This window comes from Delphinapterus leucas, chromosome 5 (genome assembly GCF_059928025.1).
Source record: "Delphinapterus leucas isolate spDelLeu-1000000601 "Yukka" chromosome 5, BTC_Dleu_Yukka2, whole genome shotgun sequence".
NCBI classification, from domain to species: Eukaryota; Metazoa; Chordata; class Mammalia; order Artiodactyla; family Monodontidae; genus Delphinapterus; species Delphinapterus leucas.
In genome coordinates, this window is record NC_143133.1 from 104,577,559 (window position 1) to 104,600,027 (window position 22,469).

The window sequence follows — 22,469 nt, forward strand, 5'->3', positions numbered from 1 at the left end:
TTGGGGTGAAATGCAGGAGAGGGACTTCAAGAGGATGAGGAGGGAAAGGGCTGAGGGCGAACAGGGCCCCCTGCCATTGTTCACCCTTGTGTGCAATGTGCTAGCACCCTCTATCTTCTCTGGGCACCAAGCCTGGGGCCCCCAGCCCTCCTCCTTCCACCCTCTCTTCTTGTTCCAGTGGGCAGGGTCCTTGTACCACGGTGTCCCAGGAATGGAGCTGTGCCTCCCTCCTCTTCCCACATTCTCTCGGGCACGAAGCAGCCATGTGGCCTTTCTGTAGTTTTTCTAAGGGCTTTTACTGCCTGGAATGAGGGAAATGAACAGGGTACACGGCTCCTTCTAGATTATCTCCACTCTTGCCCTCATTCTCTATACCCTTCCTTCTCCACTTGGACCCTGTGGGAAGAGGGAAAGGCCTTAGAAGTCATCATGGTGAGTGTGGGACACACAAAGGACCCATCCACATAGCAGGAAAAACAAGTCGAAGCACTCTTGCTCCAGGGCTGGGGCATGGGGTGCTGTTTGAGTGGAGAGGCGATGGGGTGAGGGCTGGTGATGCCTGCCCTGGGGCTGGGGCAGCAGGAGGGAAGAGAAACTCCTGGGGGTCTCCCCTCTAGACTTCTCTTCCCATCTTTTGCTTGCCTCCAAAGTACTCCTGCCAAAACCACTCTAAGCTAACCTAGGGCCAAATGAGAAAAGGAGGAGAGGAAGGTAGGCAGAGTCCCATATAGAATAACCAGTCCTGAAGGCCATTTTTACATGAGGAACATAAATAAGTCACAATGAATTTACATATGCATATACACAGAAACACATGTGCATGATAGTACTGTTTATATACTGCTTGTTGACAGTGTATTAAAACTCGAGATAATTACGGGGTTTAGCTGATATAATATACTCATGTTCTGTATATTGCATAATGAATAGAATTTTAGAAACTAAAAATTGACTTATAACAATGTTCTAAAAAGGTAAAATATTCTATAGTACATCGTGTTTTGTGATTCTCCCCATTTTTCACTCCACAGATTGGTCTACAAATGGTTTCTTCTTATTCTTCTTATTATTAGTTTAAGCTATAGAAAGACACGGATTTATTTTTTCAGCATACTGTCTCTATTACTTTAATGAATGTAAAAGTATTCATAAGGACTTTTATGAAGTTACTTGGGAATAGAGTTGCCCCAAGATTATTATCCATATAATTTTAAGATCCTTAACCAGGAATTCTCCTATAGTGAGGCATTCAAAGAATCTAACCCTTCAGATGGGAAGGAACTATTTTTTTCACTACTAATTTTTGTTGAGCATTATGGTATTAAGATTCTTTTCTGTGGAACCACGAGTTCATTGCTACACTTTTTATCAATTAGATTATAAATACGTGCTCCCCTGGGTATGGAGGGAAGGTCATCTTCATTCTTCCTCACTGCCCCAATTCTCAAATATTGAAAGGATGAAACCACCCGCTGTGTTGGAATTCCCGGTTCACATTACCAAAAGATGGCTGCCCTCTAGGTCTACGCAGCTCTCTGCCTTTACCATTTCCTCCTCAAATTAAGAGTACAAAAACTACCAGAAGAAGGTTCCAGAGACAGACTTCCCAACGCCTCTCCTCTCTCCACTTCCCTCCCAACTCAGTCAGACCCACCTACATCCATTGCTAGTATTTGAGACTGTTTACAGAGATAGCACATCAAAAGTGCAATGATTAAGATCCAGACATTACATTAGAAGCTAATCATTTACTTTCTTTTTGAATTTTTTTAATACAGCAGGTTCTTATTAGTTATCTATTTTATATGTATTAGTATATATAGGTCAATCCCAATCTCCCAAATCATCCTACCACCACCAATCCCCCCCCGCCCCCGCTTTCCCCCTTTGGTGTCCATACGTTTGTTCTCTACATCTGTGTCTCTATTTCTGCCTTGCAAAACTGTTCATCTGAACCATTTTTCTAGATTCCACATATATGCATTAATGTACAATATTTGTTTTTCTCTTTCTGATTTACTTCACTCTGTATGACAGTCTCTAGGTCCATCCACGTCTCTACAAATGACCCAGTGGAATATTACTTATGGCTGAGTAATATTCCATTGTATATATGTAACATATCTTCTTTATCCATTCATCTGTCAATGGGCATTTAGGTTGCTTCCATGACCTGGCTATTGTAAAGAGTGTTGCAATGAACATTTGGGTGCATGTGTCTTTTTAAATTATGGTTTTCTCTGGGTATATGCCCAGTAGTGGGATTGCTGGGTCATATGGTAGTCCTATTTTCAGTTTTTTATGGAACCTCCATACTGTTCTCCATAGTGGCTGTATCAATTTACATTCCCACCGACAGTGCGTGAGGGTTCCATTTTCTCCACACCCTCTCCAGAATTTGTTGTTTGTAGATTTTCTGATGATGCCCATTCTAACTGGTGTGAGGTGATATAATCATTTACTTTTTAAAGAAACATTTACCTTTAAAAAAGAAATAGGAGTTGTCATAGAGAATCATAGTGCATTTGAAATACGATCCAACTTGAAAAAATATTTTTTTTATTAACACACGGCAACCACGGCATAGCAGCAAAGGGCATCAACATTTGCGCTTGATTCCTGGTTTCATTTTGTACCAATTGTCATGTTAAGCAAATCACTTTTTCTAAGTCTCCGTTTTTTCAAAGGTAAATTGGGGATAATAATATCTATCTCAAATATTTTTAGGAAAGATAAAGTATTTGAAAGCATTCTGTAAAATCTAAGTTTGATAGCAGGGATTCTCAACCCTAGCTGCTGCCCCGACCTCACCCCAGGCCACTTAAATTAGAGCCCCTGAAAGTGGGCTCATGTATCAGTATAGGTTTAAATCTCCCCCAGGTGATTCCAATCTACAATTAAGGCTGAGAATCATTGGACTATTAAAGAGGTTCCTAATGTTAGTGGACCACTGCAATCACCTGGTGTCTGGAGAGCCTCCAAAAATATTGCTGCACAGGCCCCACCCCCAGAAAGCCTGATGTAATTGGCCCAGGGTGCAGCCTGGGGATGGAGGTGTTTACAAGCTGCCCAGGTTTTTCTACACGCAGCCAAGCTTGAGAACTGCTGGTTAGAGTTGGCTTGTCTCAGCACTGCAGTCCTAAGAAGCCTTTAAACATTCTCAATAATGACTTTGTCCACTTAGCCCTGAGTAGTAAAATTTGAATGGAATTGAGAGAATTTTAAATTCCTTCATTAAAAAAAAAATTAAACAAATAAGTGGGGGGAAATACCACCAAGGCTCTGTTAGATACCATGGCAGGAAATACTGGGTTGGCCAAAAAGTTCGTTTGGTGTTTTTGACCAAACCAAATGAACTTTTTGGCCAACCCAATACTTTCCAAGCTGCAGCCCTCACCCATCCCCACAAATGCCACATCCTTACATCCCTTCATTGTTGTTCTCAATAGAATCAAGGCTAGAGATTCCATGGATTTTGGCATCATGCCCTCGTTCTATGGCCTCTACTATGGAGTAATGGGGACAGACTTTGCAGAGATCTGCTCAGATTACATGGCTTCTACTATAGGGGAAGCGTTGCTTTCGTTCTTTGAAATCATTTATGGAAATCATACATGGAAAAATGGTCTCATCTTACACATTTGCATCCATTTTCAAAAATAGATAAGTCTTTTTTGGTTCTCTCAGCCCAACTGCTCCCTGGATTCTCCTGGCATCAGATTATCTGAAAGTAACCATGTCTAGCATACTCCAATTGCCAACATATAAAGGATTAGTAAAAATTCAGCAATAACAAAAACACTTGATCTCTGCTAATGCAAATAAAAGTCATATTTTATGCACATAAAACACTTTAGAATCAACCAATGCCTCATCATAAAGATATGATGTTATCATTATCATTATACAGCAGTTATCATTATACAGCATTTGAAGAAGTAGAAGACAAAAAAAGTGTGCTAAATGTATTCTAACTGTAATATTCTTCCCTGGAATTTAAAAAAATCCCTAGTAATTTTTTTTTAACTCTCTTAAAATTAAAACTCAGAATGGACATACTTTCTGGTTAGATGGATTCCAGATTCAGATATTAGGAGTATCCATCTGTGTCTAACACATGCACATCTCTTAAAAACTTGCATACCAAGGGCTCCAGGGAAGACCCAGTGGTTTCAGAAATTCCACATCTCTGCCCTCTACCAGTCTTTTGGTGCACAGCCAGATGTAAAATGGAAAAACCAGTGTGAGTGGCAAGAGAAGAGTGAACTTCTGGACTGTTGTTCTCCCTCTCTTTATGGGACAGGACTGAGTAAACAAGACCTTGACTTCACCTCCCATCTCTGTAGGCTCCATCTTACTCTTTTCCTAGAGCCTGGAATCCAACTTCTATAGTGAAATTCTGGAATTGCCCTGCCATGTGTAATCTCTGAGACAACTGCCTTTCTTATAAGGTTTAAGGTGAATACAGGAGGGAGCATTTTTGCTCCTACTTCCTCCAACAAAAACCAGAGCCATCCCCCCTCTAAATAATTCCCAAAGCCTCTTGTGCTTGTTTAGGGACAGGAGAGGAAGAGAAGAGTTGTATGTCCTCTGTTCGCCAGTGAACCAGGAAGAAGAGACTTAACCTGGCAAGACAACCAAGTCTTTAAGCACCAACATCCTGGAGATTTCTCACCTGACCCTGCCCCACCAATCTTCAACATCTTGTCATCTCCTGTCATCCTCTTTCCAACCACCAGAGACATAAAAACCCCTGCCTCGAGCCATTGGCACAGCCATCTGTGACTTAAACTGATGGGGTGTGTGTGTGTGTGTGTGTGTGTGTGCGTGCATGCACACTTGTGACAGAGGTAAAGAGGAAGCAAAGGATGAGCACTCTCCATTCTCACCCCAGTGCCCAAGCCCCACACTAATTGTCAGACTCTGGGAGTGGAGCCAGTGCATCTGCTTTGTTTTAAAAGCTCCCTAGGAAAAGGAATGAGCTATTAAGCCATGCCAAACTTGGATGAATTGTAAATATATATTGCTAAGTGAAAAGAAGCCAGCCTGAAAAGGCTACATACTACATGGTTCCACTTCTATGACAATTTGAAAAAGGTACAGCTATGGAGACGCTAAAGAGATCTGTGGTTGCCAGGGGGTTAGGGAGGGAGCAGGGTTGAATGTGTGAAGCACAGGTTATTTGTTAGGGTGGTGAAGTTATTCTGTGTGATACTCTAATGGTGAATACATGACACTATGCATTTGTCAAAATCAACAGTATTTTATAGTGGAAAGGGTAAACCTTAATGTATGCAAATCTTAAGAAATCATTTAGGATGTCAGGGAATGCCAGGATAGAATGTAGACTGTGACAAAAGAGTTTAACTGTATTACAAATGTATGAAATAACCTCACTGAAGGGGGTGGGGGGAAAGTGCTGACCTAAGTCACTTTGAAATGAGTGGAGATCTAAGATTAAAAGCAAAAGGAACTATACATAAGCACTGTATGTTAGTTCATAAAGTAGTTTCCCTCAGGGCTATGGGTTAACTATTTTGATATCGCTATACATGTATTCTGGAATTGGACTACCAAGTAAATGGAAGACCGATTGTGGGAGCTACATTTCTTACTCTCAGAAGCTTACATACAAGCAAGGAGAAAAGGCTAGAATTATCCATGTAGTAATGGATGAGTCAAAGACATCAGTCTGAACTCATGTTTAGCTTAATGTATCTTAATGTAGATGATACATATAGAAATATTTATAGATATGTGTATACACATGGGTTAGTATATACAGACATATTTCCTTGCTCTGTCAGCTACGAAGCCCTAGAAGCAATGACACCTCAGTAGCATTGAGCACACCAAGTACCCAGATCTTGGTTTCTAATACCATTCTATAATAAGAGGAAGCAGTGCTTCTTGGAAAAATGACTGACTCTGATCTTGGCAGGGAATATACAATATGAGCCTGGAGTATCTTGTAGTGTCAGAAAGTAAGGAAGTGCTCAAAAAAAACCCCACACAAGAAAAAACCCACAATGATGGGGATATGTCAAAGAGACACAGAAGCCAACTGAAAGAGAGCCCAATGGCCAAAGCTGAAACAATTTGAGCAACACAATGGTAGGTAGTAGTAGTAGTAATAGTATTGGGTTATAACTCAAAGTATAGAATAAATATCCATGAGTCCATAGTGACATAAATAAATGATTGGATAGATAAATAAATTAAATAAATAAATAAATAGAGGAGAATAGACAAATCTCCTATGCAGAAGAATTCCACATAATTTATGTAGATACTCCACCCTTAAGAAGCTTGTGTGGTTAAATGTTATGTGTCAACTTGACTAGGCTCTGGTGTCCAGTTGTTTGATCAAACACCAGTCTACGTGTTGCTTTGAATGTATTTTGTAGATATGATTAACTTTAAGGGAAAGAAAATACCCTTGAAAATGTGGATGGGTCTTAGCTAATCAGTTGAAGGCCTTAAGGGCAAAAACTGAAGTTTCCCTGAGAAGAAGGAATACTGCCTTAAGTCTGAAATAACTCTTTGCAGAGTTTACAGCCTGCTAGCCTGCCCTCCAGGTTTCAGACTTCCCAGCCCCAAGTCTTTAAAATGAGTCTCTCTCTCCCTCTCCCTCCCTCCCTCTCTCTCTCTCTCTCTCTCTCTCTTTCTCTCTCTCTCCACACACACACACACACACTCATGCATATCCTATCAGTTCCATTTCTCTGGAGAACGCTGACTAATACAGAGGTGGAGCATAACTTATAACTTCCCACTCCTTAAGTGTGGGCTGCTCATGGTGATGATGACTTCCTTCCAAAGAGTACAGTATAAAAAGAAGTAAAAGAACGAGTAGCTTTATAGTGGAGAAATTTGACAACCACTATCTCAAGCTAGGCGATCAAGGTCAACATCAACAGTGACGTCATGTTGACTGCATGTACCCTTGCTACGGTGTGGTAAGAATGGCATTTCACCTCTGTTATCTTCCTCCCTAAAACCATAACCCCAGCTTAACCAAGAGAAGAAACATCAGCTAAATTCTGATTGAAGGACATTCTACAAAATACCTGCCTCCAATACTGTCAAAGTCAGAAGGAAACCAAAGTCTGAGAAACTGCCAAAGCCAAGAGGAGCCTAAGGAGACACGATAATTAATGGTATCCTAGGTGGGGTTTTGAAACAAAATAAGGACATTAAGGGAAAACCAAGTAATCTGAATAAACTATACACTTTATTTCATAATAAGGTATCAATGTTGGCTCATTAATTGTGACAAATGTACCATACTGATGTAAGATGTCACTGATAGGGGAAACTTGGTATGGGAACTCTGTACTATCTTCATATCTTTAAGTTTAAAGCTATTATAAAATACATATTTTATTTTTAAAGGAGCTTCTGAGACATTCTAATGTGCTGCTAATGTTGAGAATCACTCCTCATCCACAGCCCTGGGGAGACGCAGTGTCTTAAATTAGGGTTCCAGATGCATTGCCTTCTAATGGGATTAGTCTGTGTGCTCCATATAATCGCTTGGGATTATATTAAAATTTTAATTATATTAAAATTAATTAAAAGATACATAGATGCCTGGGTTTACTCCAGATCTATGAATCAGAGTCTCCAGGAAAATAAAGGGAAGGGTCAGGCTCTGGGTGAACTTAAAAAGCTTCCCGTGTGAGTCTGCACTTACAGCTCTGGATGAAAACTGTTCCTCTCAAAGGATTCCTTGGTGGGGAGGTTAGGTAGTTATAATTAGTGATGTGCTTTGGGTCCATTTGGGGTGCAGTGGGGTTTTGCCTAGAAACCTTTACCCCACAGTAGCATTGTCCCTATGGGAAAAAGTGTTTCAAGTTCTAAACCAACAGAGAAACAGTAAAGACTATGTTCCCAAGCCTGGCAGTGGCTTCCCTGTGTTCCGAGAATGGTGTTGCTCTGTGCCTTTCCCCCAGCAGTTCTACAGAGTCAGTGGGATGCCCACCAGGAGCTCGTCAGACAACATCGGTGCCGCCTGTGGGCAGATCACCGTGGTGCTCAATGAAGAAGGACTCACTGAAAACACCTACCAGCTTTCGTGCAAGCATGTGTATCCTTTCCATGGGAGACCCTTTGGTCTTCATCAAGCCAGTGCCAGGAGGCAGTTTTCAGATAATCTGTGTCAGGCGTGGGCGATAGCCAGTCAGAGAAGACTGTCTCATCACTTCCCTCCTCCTTCCTTTCCTCCCTTTACCCCCACCCTCTGCCTTGCTTAACGCTCATCCCCAAACCCCAAGCCTTTATCCCCCCACCCATCTTCTTTTAGAGACTTGCTGGCAATCCCTGCTGAATAATGAACTGCTCTTAATTAGCAAGAGGTGAACCTCCTCCTCCAGTAATTTCTTTTTTAAAAAGGAATCTTCATGCCACACAGACAGGAGGGCTGCAGCATCTGTGCAGAGGCTGGCTGGGAAAGCTGGCGAAGCTATAAGTGAACAGGTAGCCAAGAAGGACAAGAGAGAGAAAGGGCTGGGGAGTGAAAAGCAGAGTGAAGTTTCAGGTGCAGGGAGGAACTCAGGACTCTCCAGGTGGAGCCCGTGTCTGAGTCTCACAGGAACAAGAAGGACAAAGTGGTGTTCTTTGCCTGGAAATAATCCTTAGGAACCTGCTTGTGTCAACAGTGGTGATGGGGGAAGCCAAGTATCAGCTTTGGTCTTGAAAAGAGGATAAGGTCACAGGCAGCAGGACACTGTAAGTTACACAAGGAGGGACCAAAACGTGAGCACCCAATTCTTGGACTATTTGGTTCCTCTGCCTATGGGTTGTACCCCAAATCGCTATCTACTGGCTGAGGGATCTTTAGGTATTAGGGACCAGACCAGCCTGGGCCTGGAAACCAGCATCCTCTGGGACTCCAGTAACCGTGAGGAAGATCTCCACTGTGCTGAAAGATACTGAAGTCAAGAACCCAGCAGTCTGCCCTGCCTGAGCAAGTAACTCTGGATACCAGAGTCGTGTTTGCGTTGGCCAACAATCAGTATTTTAATTCTTTTCTTAAGAGAGGGAAGAGAAGGCATCATTTATCTTTATTTTATAGTACAATATCAATTTTATAATATTGCTATGCACTCAGTCAGTTCAAAGCTCTGGCATTATGAGGTGGTTAAACCATCTGTCTTTTGCCTCTGAAGCCCACCTAACTCAATCAGTAATGCCCTAGATGTGCAGCACTCATGATTTGATTCTGTTTAATCTGGACAGATTCCATTTATTCAATCCTGAGAGTCAAAAACTGGACCAGGGCTTCCCTGGTGGCGCAGTGGTTGAGAGTCTGCCTGCCGATGCAGGGGACATGGGTTCGTGCCCCGGTCCGGGAAGATCCCACATGCCGCGGAGCGGCTGGTCCCGTGCGTCATGGCTGCTGAGCCTGCGCGTCCGGAGCCTGTGCTCCGCAACGGGAGAGGCCACAACAGTAAGAGGCCCGCGTACCGCAAAAAAAAACTGGACCAAATGCATCTGAAATGTATTATTCCAACATTTAAGTTTTAACATTTTAAGGTGAGATACACCAAGATACCCCATGTGGAAGACTATGTGGTTTCTCAGTGTGATACCTTTCCCAAAAAACTCATTCTTAGTAGAAATTTTCCAAGTCTAGTCCTAGTTTTAAATATGAATTACTTTTCAAATGTTGGAACAGAGCCCCTTCTGCCATTTGCAAGTGGAAGTATTTTCTCTCTCTTCGCCTTTAAAAGCCCTTAGGGATTGTTGTACACGTGTGCATATGTAATCAAAAATGTAGTCGCCTTTAAATTTGCTTTGCAGGGAGTATTATTAATGGCCCATTTTAGCATGAGTCATATTAACAAGGAGTGGGCAAACCGGAATCATATTAACAAGGGGGCGGGAATCTGAGTCTTGCTCTCCGGCAATTCTGCCAGTGTGGAAGCTTTGCAGATGAGATTTTGAAGATGAGAGAATATTAAAGAGGAGATGGACATTTAGATGATCGCTCGATGACCCCTGAACTCCATACCTATCTGGAAGATGGGGCTGTACTCCAGCCCTTTTGAATGAAGAGCTGTATGGGTTTTGACTCAGAATCTTTGTTATAATACACTGTATGTTAACCCAAGCATGTTGCAAAAGTGACCCCAACGCCAAGAACGTAAAAGAGTGGGAACCCTTAGTTGCACACAGATCTAATATTGAGGAATCATCTACATGGCCTTGACTTGCCTCTGCCTTCATATCCTCCGTCTGTTAGAGAGGGAACATCATTTTTGTTCACACAGGTGTGTAGCAGGCCAGACAGAACATCGTGTGATCTTGATCCAGAAAGCCACACTGGGGTCAACGACTGTAGAAATAAATCAACATGATGGATCTCATTATAGTTAATCATTTTACCCAAATCTATAAGCTGTGGAACCTGGGGGAAATACATTTGCAAAAGTAATCGGTTTTGAATGATTCATTCAAATATTTGTTCAATAAATAGGCACTTAGGCACTGCTTAATGTGCTGAGCACAGAGATGAATGAGTCATGGTCCCACAGGTAACATATTGCCCAGGAGAGACATGTAAATACACAGAAAGTCATGACACAGAGTGACTTGTGCTCTGTTAAGACTCCGTCCCTGGTGCTGCAGAAAAACATACAGTTCACTGGCAACTTCAGAGCCAAAGGGTCAAACTTTCTGGACAAGGGGTTGTATACAACTGAATCTGTAAACGCCTAGAGTTTTAGATGTTCATTATAGGTTTATATTCTATTAAAAATAACTGGCCCCTTATCAGTAATAAAATGTTTAGAAAAAACTTATGAAGCTAACAGAAATATTTGTACAAATTCTTGACCACAAATAATTTAAATTTGTCTAGTGCCTAAGACAAGTCTGGTTACATACATAGTAGGTAATGAGTAGGTGCACAAAAAGCCGAATGGAGAGATGCTACGGTAAACACAGAAAAATGCATGATAAGCGAGACAGAGAAATACAATGATATGTTTACATAAGACATTCCTGTAAAAAAGCATGTCCACATTCTTTATGTAATTTAATCACAAGAATCGAGTGAGGTAAGAACACATAAGGCCAAGAAGATCAGTAAATTCCTCAGGGTCATAAGCTACTGCAGCTCTGACTCCAGGCTCCTCTGGGACTTGGTGGTTCCCTTGTCCTGCAGAATCTCCCTAAGAGAGTGATGGACACAACTGAGTCATAACCGAGAGCAATTCCCACTTCCACCACTCCACCCTACAGGTGGGATCACTTCCATTACATCATCATGAAGCAGACTTTGCCCTTTAATATCCAGAAGCTTCCCTAACAAGATCCCTAAGCTTTCACGAATTCTGCATCCGAGGTTGGTGTATTGTTGGTAAAAAGCAGACGTTCCCTTACTGCAAAGAGAAGGTCGATTTGAAGAGGATGATCAATAACCTGTATCCTTTTTTATAAAGTTATGAAATATTATCTCAAATTTTTTTCTGGCGATGTATTCTTTAAACTTTCCTTATCTTCATTATAGGTACAGCAGAAAACGTTCTGTTCTCCCTAACCACCTATTTCACAACAATTTTCTGGTTTCTTTTCTCCCCTGTGCCTACATTACCATTCTAGTTAGGAAGTTAAATGCCAAAAAAGATACATTGTACTCTTTTTATTCCACATATTCCACTATTAGGGCTTTAGTGGAAATGTGATGGGACATTGCAAAAGATAGGTGAATATATGGAAGGATAAGATAGGTAGGTAGGTAGGTAGATAGATAGATAGACAGACAGACAGACAGACAGATAGATAGATAGATAGATAGATAGATAGATAGATATAGATAGATAGGCAAACAGATAGAGAGATGATAGGTAACAGGTGAATGGGACGAGTGGGCGGGGTGACAGATTAGAATTGAGGGCTTCCCTGGTGGCGCAGTGGTTGAGAGTCCGCCTGCCGATGCAGGGGACACGGGTTTGTGCCCCGGTCCGGGAGGATCCCACATGCCGCGGAGCGGCTGGGCCCTTAAGCCATGGCCGCTGGGCCTGCGCTCCGGAGCCTGTTGCTCCACAATGGGAGAGGCCACAACAGTGAGAGGCCCGCGTACCGCAAAAAAAAAAAAAAAAAAAGAATTGAAATTGTAAAGGTCCCAAATGTGAGCTAGAATAGAAAAGTATTTTGAAGGTGTACCAAATTGTTTTATTTCCAGACATGAGTAGGGGTTTTTCCCCCTGAATTTTGGCTTTTTTAATTCCTTGCTACAGCTCATCTTTTCTTAGGCTAACCTAAGTAATAATAATATTGAACGGAGTGAAGACCTACTACAGATTTGCTCGACAAATGGCAGCAAAAGGATTTTTATAGACAGCAGGGATCCCCAACTGAATAAACCCAAATCTCCTTAAGGTCACAGGAAGGGAATGTCCCCACCCAGAGCTGACTACAAAGACTTAGCCCTCAACCCCTCACTGGCCCAAGACCATAGTGTATATCTTCCAGGGGCGTAAATGGAACTAAAACATATCCCCCCTTAAGCAGAAGAGCACTGAGGGGATGGTTTCCGCCTGCCAAGTACTCGATCTTCTCCTAAGTGACAGCCTTACTGTTCCTTCTGAGTTCCAGTCACCTGCATTCACAGTGCTAAAGGAGACCCCCACCCTGCTCCCTGCCCCGCCGACTCTTCAAACCCTAAGTGTTTAGTTTGAACCGGCAGCGTTGGCAGCAACGCCCCCATCTCTGGCGACTGCAAACCAAGGAAGGACTTGCAAGCAGGGCAGTGGAGGAGGCAGCGTGCGTGGGCCCCTGGATCTCGGAGCCACACGCCAACAACAGAGAGCACCCCCTGCGGCCACCAGCTCCCTTCCCAGACCTGGCCTTCCTCACAGAGTCCGTGCGAGGCAGGCACAGGCAAGGCTGAAAGCCTGTCATGCGCCTTCCTCTCCTCCACTCATCCTAACACAAGTCCAGAACAGCTTCTGTTTAATAACTTACTTATGAAACTGCAGTACATAAATCTTTGTTATAAAATTGGCGAAATGATCATAAATGTTACCTTAACAATCATTTAAATAACAAAGGACAATTGGTTTCTCTGAGAGAAAGAAATGGTCTTGAGAGAAGAAACTTTTGAATACTACATGTAATCTTTTATTTTTCCCTATGAGATACAGAACTTTATTTCTGAATGTAACATCCTAACAACAATCGTCATTCTTCTAAGGCAGCTAAAGAAATACATGTACTCTTTATTGAGACTCAGTGTAAGATAAAAGCTACATGTGACAAATCTGCCTTTCTGTGTGGAACATTGCTAACAGAGATAGAAGGTATTAATTAAGTTCCCTTAGTACAATTTATCAAAGATACCAGGGTAACATACGTATTATCTATGAACTAATGTTTTTCTTTGAAATATGCAATGAGTTCTCTCTGATGAGCTGAAGGCAGGAGAGCCCAGAGCTGTTTTTGCTCACTACGGTAGTTCCCATTATTCTTGGTTTTCCACTGTAACCATTCCCCCCTTTCCTCTTTTTTTTAGTAAGTGACCCTTGCCTTTTATTCTTGTTTGGGATTATGATATTTGGGGATTTTAACGTGGATGGATTCCATTTATTTTTGGAAATTGGGTGTAGTGTAAATAACAATGACTATTTCTGCTACATGGCTGTAGGTAGAGCAACCTACTTAACTGAGATTCATCTCGGAGCACACACACTTTTTTTAACATCTTTATTGCAGTATAACTGCTTTACAATGGTGTGTTACTTTCTGCTTTATAACAAAGTGAATCAGTTATACATATACATATATCCCTATACCTCTTCCCTCTTGCGTCTCCCTCCCTCCCACCCTCCCTATCCCACCCCTCTAGGTGGTTACAAAGCACCGAGCTGATCTCCCTGTGCTATGCAGCTGCTTCCTACTAGCAATCTATTTTACATTTGGTAGGGTATATATGTGCATGCCACTCTCTCACTTTGTCCCAGCTTACCCTTCCCCCTCCCCATATCCTCAAGTCCATTCTCTAGTAGGTTTGCATCTTTATTCCCATCTTGCCCCTACGTTCTTCATGACCATTTTTTGGTTTGTTTTTTAGATTCCATATATATATGTTAGCATACAGTACTTGTTTTCCTCTTTCTAACTTACTTCACTCTGTATGACAGACTCTAGGTCCATCCACCTCACTACAAATAACTCAATTTCGTTTCTTTTTATGGAGGAGTAACATTCCATTGTATATATGTGCCACATCTTCTTTATCCATTCACCTCTTGATGGACACTTAGTTGCTTCCATGTCTTGGTTATTGTAAATAGAGCTGCAGTGAACATTGTGGTACATGACTCTTTTTGAATTATGGTTTTCTCAGGGTATATGCCCGGTAGTGGGATTGCTGGGTCGTGCAGTAGTTCTATTTTTAGTTTTCTAAGGAACCTTCATACTGTTCTCCATAGTGGTTGTATCAATTTACCTTCCCACCAACAGTGCAAGAGGGTCCCCTTTTCTCCACACCCTCTGCAGCATTTCTTGTTTGTAGATTTTTTGATGATGGCCATTCTGACTGGTGTGCGGTGATACCTCATTGAAGTTTTGATTTGTATTTCTCAAATAATTAGTGATCTTGAGCATTCTTTCATGTGTTTGTTGGCAATCTGTATATCTTCTTTGGAGAAATGTCTATTTAGGTCTTCTGCCCATTTTTGGATTCGGTTGTTTGTTTTTTTGATATTGAGCTGCATGAGCTGCTTGTAAATTTTGGAGATTAATCCTTCGTCAGTTGCTTCATTTGTAAATATTTTCTCCCATTCTGAGGGGGTTTTTTTTGTCTTGTTTATGGTTTCCTTTGCTGCACAGAAGCTTTTAAGTTACATTAGGTTCCATTTGTTTATTTTTGTTTTCATTTCTCTAGGAGATGGGTCAAAAAGGATCTTGCTATGATTTATGTCATAGAGTGTTCTGCCTATGTTTTCCTCTAAGAGTTTGATAGTGTCTGGCCTAACATTTCGGTCTTTAATCCATTTTGAGTTTATTTTTGTGTATGGTGCTAGGAAGTGTTCTAATTTCATTCTTTTACATGTAGCTGTCCAGTTTTCCCAACATCGCCTATTGAACACGCTGTCTTTTCTCCATTGTATATTCTTGCTTCCTTTATGAAAGATAAGATGATCATATGTGCGTGGGTTTATCTCTGGGCCTTCTATCCTGTTCCATTGATCTATATTTCTGTTTTTGTGCCAGTACCATACTGTCTTGATTACTGTAGCTTTGTAGTATAGTCTGAAGTCCAAGAGCCTGATTCCTCCAGCTCCGTTTTTCGTTCTCAAGATTGCTTTGGCTATTCAGGGTCTTTTGTGTTTCCATACAAATTGTGAACTCTTTTGTTCTAGTTCTGTGAAAAATGCCAGTGGGAGTTTGATAGGGATTGCATTGAATCTGCAGATTGCTTTGGGTAGTATAATCATTTTCACAATATTGATTCTTCCAATCCAAGAACTTGGTATATCTCTCCATCTGTTTGTATCATCTTTAATTTCTTTCATCAGTGTCTTATAATTTTCTGCATACAGGTCTTTTGTCTCCTTAGGTAGGTTTATTCCTAGATATTTTATTCTTTTTCTTGCAGTGGTAAATAGGAGTGTTTTCTTAATTTCACTTTCAGATTTCTCATCATTAGTGTATAGGAATGCCAGAGATTTCTGTGCATTAATTTTGTATCCTGCTACTTTACCAAATTCACTGATTAGCTCTAGTAGTTTTCTGGTAGCATCTTTAGGATTCTCTATGTATAGTATCATGTCATCTGCAAACAGTGACAGCTTTACTTCTCCTTTTCCAATTTGGATTCCTTTTATTTCTTTTTCTTCTCTGATTGATGTGGCTAAAACTTCCAAAACTATGTTGAATAATAGTGGTGAGAGTGGGCAAACTTGTCTTGCTCCAGATCTTAGTGGAAATGGTTTCAGTTTTTCACCATTGAGGACGATATTGGCAGTGGGTTTGTCATATGTGGCCTTTATTATGTTGAGGAAAGTTCCCTCTATGCCTACTTTCTGGAGGTTTTTTTTAATCATAAATCGGTTTTGAATTTTGTCAAAAGCTTTCTCTGCATCTATTGAGATGATCATATGGTTTTTCTCCTTAAATTTGTTAATATTGTGTATCACATTGATATTGAAGAATGCTTGCATTCCTGGGATAAACCCCACTTGATCATAATGTATGATCCTTTTAGTGTGCTGTTGGATTCTGTTTGCTAGTGTTTTGTTGAGGATTTTTGTATCTATTTTCATCAGTGATATTGGCCTGTAGTTTTCTTTCTTTGTGACATCTTTGTCTGCTTTTGGTATCAGGGTGATGGTGGCCTCGTAGAATGAGTTTGGGAGTGTTCCTCCCTCTGCTCTATTTTGGAAGAGTTTGATAAGGATAGGTGTTAGCTCTTCTCTAAGCGTTTGATAGAATTCGCCTGTGAAGCCATCTGGTCTGGGCTTTTGTTTGTTGGAAGATTTTTAATCACAGTTTCAATTTCAGTGCTTGTGATTGGTCTGTTCATATTTTCTATTTCTTCCTGGTTCAGTCTCAGAAGGTTGTGCATTTCTAAGAATTTGTCTATTTCTTCCAGGTTATCCATTTTTTTGGCATAGAGTTGCTTGTAGTAATCTCTCGTGATCCTTTGTATTTCTGCAGTGTCAGTTGTTACTTATCCTTTTTCATTTCTAATTCTATTGATTTGACTCATCTCCCTTTTTTTCTTGATAAGTGTGGCTAATTGTTTATCAATTTTGTTTATCTTCTCAAAGAACCAGCTTTTAGTTTTATTGATCTTTGCTATCGTTTCCTTCATTTCTTTTTCATTTATTTCTGATCTGATCTTTATGATTTCTTCCCTTCTGCTAACTTTGGGGTTTTTTTGTTCTTCTTTCTCTAATTGCTTTAGGTGCAAGGTCACGTTGTTTATTTGAGATGTTTCCTGTTTCTTAAGGTAGGATTGTATAGCTATAAACTTCCCTCTTAGAACTGCTTTTGCTGCATCCCATAGCTTTTGGGTCGTTGTGTTTTCATTGTCATTTGTTTCTAGGTATTTTTTCCTTTCCTCTTTGATTTCTTCAGTGATCTCTTGGTTATTGAGTAGTGTGTTGTTTAGCCTCCATGTGTTTGTATTTCTTACAGAGTTTTTCCTGTAATTGATATCTAGTCTCATACCACTGTGGTTGGAAAAGATACTTGATACAATTTCAAATTTCTTAAATTTACCAAGGCTTGACTTGTGACCCAACATATGACCTATCCTGGAGAATGTTCCATGAGCACTTGAGAAGAATGTGTATTCTGTTGTTTTTGGATGGAATGTCCTATTAATATCAATTAAGTCCATCTTTTTTAATGTATCATTTAAAGCTTGTGTTTCCTTATTTATTTTCATTTTGGATGATCTGTCCATTGGTGAAAGTGGGGTGTTAAAGTCTCCTACTATGATTGTGTTACTGTCGACTTCCCCTTTTATGGCTGCTAGTATTTGCCTTATGTATTGATGTGCTCCTATGTTGGGTGCATAAATATTTACAATTGTTATATCTTCTTCTTGTATCGATCCCTTGATCATTATGTAGTGTCCTTCTTTGTCTCTTGTAATAGTCTGTGTTTAAAGTCTATTTTGTCTGATATGAGAATTGCTACTCCAGCTTTCTTTTGCTTTCCATTTGCATGGAATATCTTTTTCCATCCCCTCACTTTCAGTCTGTATGTGTCCCTAGGTCTGTAGTGGGTCTCTTGTACACAGCATATATAAGGGTCTTGTTTTTGTATCCATTCAGCCAGTCTGTGTCTTTTGGTGGGAGCATTTAATCCATTTACATTTAAGGTAATTATCGATATGTATGTTCCTATTCCCATTTTCTTAATTGTTTTGGGTTTGTTATTGTAGGTCTTTTCCTTCTCTTGTGTTTTCTGCCTAGAGAAGCTCCTTTAGCATTTGTTGTAAAGCTAGTTTGGTGGTGCTGAATTCTCTTAGCTTTTGCTTGTCTGTAAATCGTTTAATTTCCATCAAATCTGAATGAGATCCTTGATGGTTAGAGTAATCTTAGCTGTAGGTTTTTCTCCTTCATCACTTTAAGTATGTCCTGCCACTCCCTTCTGGCTTGCAGAGTTTCTGCTGAAAAATCAGCTGTTAACCTTATGGGGTTTCCCTTATGTGTTATTGTTGTGTTTCCCTTTCTGCTTTTAATATTTCTTCTCTGTATTTAATTTTTGATAGTTTGATTAATATGTATCTTGGCGTGTTTCTCCTTGGATTTATTCTATATGGGACTCTCTGTGCTTCCTGGACTTGATTAACTATTTCCTTTCCCATGTTAGGGAAGTTTTCAACTATAATCTCTTCAAATATTTTCTCAGTCCCTTTCTTTTTCTCTTCTCCTCTGGGACCCCTATAAATCGAATGTTCCCTTGTTTAATGTTGTCCCAGAATTCTCTGAGCCTGTCCTCAGTTCTTTTCATTCTTTTTTCTTTATTCTGCTCTGCAGTAGTTATTTCCACTATTTTATCTTCCAGGTCACTTATCCGTTCTTCTGCCTCAGTTATTTTGCTATTGATCTCTTCTAGAGAATATTTAATTTCATTTATTGTGCTGTTCATCTCTGTTTGTTTGCTCTTTGGTTCTTCTAGGTCGTTGTTAAACGTTTCTTGTATTTCCAAGATTTTGGATCATCTTTACTCTTCTATTTCCAAGATTTTGGATCATCTTTACTATCATTATTCTGAATTCTTTTTCAGGTAGACTGCCTATTTCCTCTTCATTTGTTAGGTCTGGTGGGGTTTTGCCTTGCTCCTTCATCTGCTGTGTGGTTCTCTGTCTTCTCATTTTGCTGAACTTACTGTGTTTGGGGTCTCCTTTTCACAGGCTGCAGGTTCATATTTTCCATTGTTTTTGGTGTCTGTCCCCAGTGGCTAAGGTTGGTTCAGTGGGTTGTGTAGGCTTCCTGATGGAGGGGACTAGTGCCTGTGTTCTGGTGGATGAGGCTGGATTTTGTCTTTCTGGTGGGCAGGTCCACATCTGGTGGTGCGTTTTGTGGTGTCTGTGGCCTTATTATGATTTTAGGCAGCCTCTGTGCTAATGGATGGGTTTGTGTTCCTATCTTCTAGTAGTTTTGCAAAGGGTGTCCAGTACTGGAGCTTGCTGGTCATTGAGTGGAGCTGGGTCTTGGCGTTGAGATGGAGATCTCTGGGAGATTTTTGCCGTTTGATATTACATGGAGCTGGGAGGTCTCTTGTGGACCAGTGTCCTGAACTTGGCTCTGCCACCTGAGAGGCACAGCCCTGATGCCTGGCTGGAGCACCAAGATCTTGTCATCCACATGGCTCAGAATAAAAGTGAGAAAAAAAAGAAAGAAAGAAAGAAGAAGATTAAAAAAATAAAATAAAGTTATTAAAATAGAAAATATTATTGAGAAAAAAAATTTTTAAGCAATAAAAAAAAGAAAGAAAAAACCGACAGGCAGAACCCTAGGACAAATGGTAAACGCAAAGCTATACAGACAAAATCACACACAGAAGCATACACATACTCACTCACAAAAAGAGATAAAGGGGGGAAAATATATTTATCATTGCTCCCAAAGTCCACCTACACAATTTAGGATGATTCGTTGTCTATTCAGGTATTCCACAGATGCAGGGTACATCAAATTGATTGTGGAGATTTAATCCACTGCTCCTGAGCCTGCTGAGAGAGATTTCCCTTTCTCTTCTTTGTTCACACAGCTCCTGGGGTTCAGCTTTGGATTTGGACCCGCCTCTTTGGGTAGGTCGTATGAGGACATCTGTTCTTCGCTCAGACAGGACGGGGTTAAAGGAGCAGCTGATTCAGGGGCTGTGGCTCACTAAGGCCGGGGGGAAGGAGGGGTATGGAATGCAGGGCTAGCCTGCGGCAGCAGAGCCCAACATAATGTTGCAACAGCCTGAGGCGCGCCGTGCGTCCTCCCAGGGAAGTTGTCCCTGGATCACGGGACCCTGGAAGTGGTGGGCTGCACAGGATCCCAGGACGGGAGGTGTGGATACTGACCAGCCACACAGGCTTCTTGGTGGCTTAGCATCCCATGCCCGTCTCTGGGGTCTGCGCTGATAGCCACGGCTCGCGCCCGCCTCTGGAGCTCCTTTAAGCAGTGCTCTTAATCCCCTCTCCTCGCGCACCAGGAAACAAAGAGGCAAGAAAAAGTCTCTTGCCTCTTCTGCAGCTCCAGAGTTTTTCCCGGACTCCCTCCTGGCTAGCTGTGGCGCGCTAGCCCCCTTCAGGCTGTGTTCAGGCAGCCAAACCCAGTTCTCTCCCTGGAATCCTATCTCCGAAGCCCGAGCCTCAGCTCCCAGCCCCCACCCGTCCCAGTGGGTGAGCAGACAAGCCTCTCGGGCTGGTGAGTGCTGGTCGGCACCAGTCCTCCGTGCGGGAATCTCTCCACTTTGCCCTCTGCACCCCCATTGCTGCACTGTCCTCCGTGGCTCTGAAGCTTCCCCTCCACCACCCGCAGTCTCCGTCCATGAAGGAGCTTCCTAGTGTGTGGAAACCTTTCCTCCTTCACAGCTCCCTCCCACTGGTGCAGGTCCCGTCCCTATTCTTTGTCTCTGTTTTTTCTTTTTTCTTTTGCCCTACCCAAGTACATGGGGAGCTTCTTGCCTTCTGGGAGGTCTGAGGTCTTCTGCCAGCATTCTGTAGGTGTTCTGTAGGAGTTGCTCTACATGTATATGTATTTCTGATGTATTTGTGGGGAGGAAGGTGATCTCTACGTCTTACTCTTCCACCGTCTTGAAGCTCCTCAAAACATATTTCTCTAAAACTCTGAAGCAATTCTTTTGTTGCCCAGATTATGTAAATAATTTGCTAGGCAAAGTTCCAGTGGTATTAACACCTGCTTCTTCCGATGTGTACCTAGTAGTAAATCTTGTTTTGTAATTTGGAGACATGTGTTAAGGCCAACAAGCAACCAAATTTCGCCTGCTCCACCGGCCGCGGTGGGGGACAGGGGTCAGAGGGCCTAGAGAATTTTTAATTTCATTTATTGTGTTGTTCATCACTATTTGTTTGGTCTTTAGTTCTTCTAGGTCCTTGTTAAACGTTTCTTGTATTTTCTGTATTCTATTTCCAAGATTTTGGATCATCTTTACTATCATTATTCTGAATTCTTTTTCAGGTAGACTGCCTATTTCCTCTTCATTTGCTAGGTCTGGTGGGTTTTTACCTTGTTCCTTCATCTGCTGTGTGTTTCTCTGTCTTCTCATTTTGCTTAACTTACTGTGTTTAGGGTCTCCTTTTTGCAGGCTGCAGGTTTGTAGTTCCCGTTGTTTTTGGTGTCTGCCCCCAGTGGCTAAGGTTGGTTCAGTGGGTTGTGTAGGCTTCCTGGTGGAGGGCACTAGTGCCTGTGTTCTGGTGGATGAGGCTGGATCTTGTCTTTCTGGTGCGCAGTTCCATGTCTGGTGGTGTTTTGGGGTGTCTGTGACCTTATTATGATTTTAGGCAGCCTCTCCGCTAATGGGTGGGGTTGTGTTTCTGTCTTGCTAATTGTGTGGCATAGAGTGTCCAGCACCACAGTGCTGGTCGTTAAGTGAAGCTGGGTGCTGGTCTTGAGATGGAGATCTCTGGGAGATTTTCTCTGTTTGATATTATGTGGAGCTGGTAGGTCTCTTGTGGACGAATATCCTGAACTTGGCTCTGCCACCTGAGAGGCACAGCCCTGATGCCTGGCTGGAGCACCAAGAGCCTGTCATCCACACGGCTCAGAATAAAAGGGAGAAAAAGAAAGAAGATAAAAGGAAATTAAATTTAAGTTATTAAAATAAAAATTATTTTTTTAAAAAAATTAATAAAAAAAGAAAGGAGAGAGCAATCAAACCAAAAAACGAATCTACCAATGATAACAAGTGCTAAAACTATACTAAAAAAAAAAAAAGAAGACAGACAGACCAAACCCTAGGACAAATGGTAAAAGCAAAGCTATACAAATTCACACACAGAAGCATACACATGCACACTCACAAAAAGAGCAAAAGGGAAAATATATGTATATCGTTGCTCCCAAAGTCCACCTCCTCAATCGGGGATGATTCGTTGTCTATTCAGGCATTCCACTGATGCAGGGTACATCAAGTTGATTGTGGAGATTTAATCCGCTGCTCCTGAGGCTGCTGGGAGGGATTTCCCTTTCTCTGTTCACACAGCTCCTGGGGTTCAGCTTTGGATTTGGACCCGCCTCTGTGCGTAGGTCGCCTGAGGGCGTCTGTTCTTCGTTCAGACAGGACGGGGTTAAGGGAGCAGCTGATTCGGGGGCTCTGGCTCACTCAGTCCGAGGGGATGGAGGGGTACGGATGGGGGGCAACCCTGCAGCAGCAGAGCCCAGCATGATGTTGCAACAGCCTGAGGCGCACCGTGCGTCCTCCCGGGGAAGTTGTCCCTGGATCCCGGGACCCTGGCAGTGGCGGGCTGCACAGGCTCCCCGAAAGGG

At 41.8% G+C, this 22,469-nt stretch overlaps 1 protein-coding gene across 1 annotated transcript in view; it reads left to right on the forward strand.

Annotated features, from left to right (window-relative positions):
• Positions 1–22,469, forward strand: part of RNF175 (ring finger protein 175) — a 59,010-nt gene that overhangs the window by 35,533 nt on the left and 1,008 nt on the right. Inside the window, 4 exon segments of the mRNA XM_089911271.1 lie at positions 3,385–3,573; positions 7,959–8,089; positions 11,328–11,429; positions 19,236–19,242. Of these exon segments, the coding sequence (XP_089767397.1) occupies positions 3,385–3,573; positions 7,959–8,089; positions 11,328–11,429; positions 19,236–19,242 (429 nt within the window).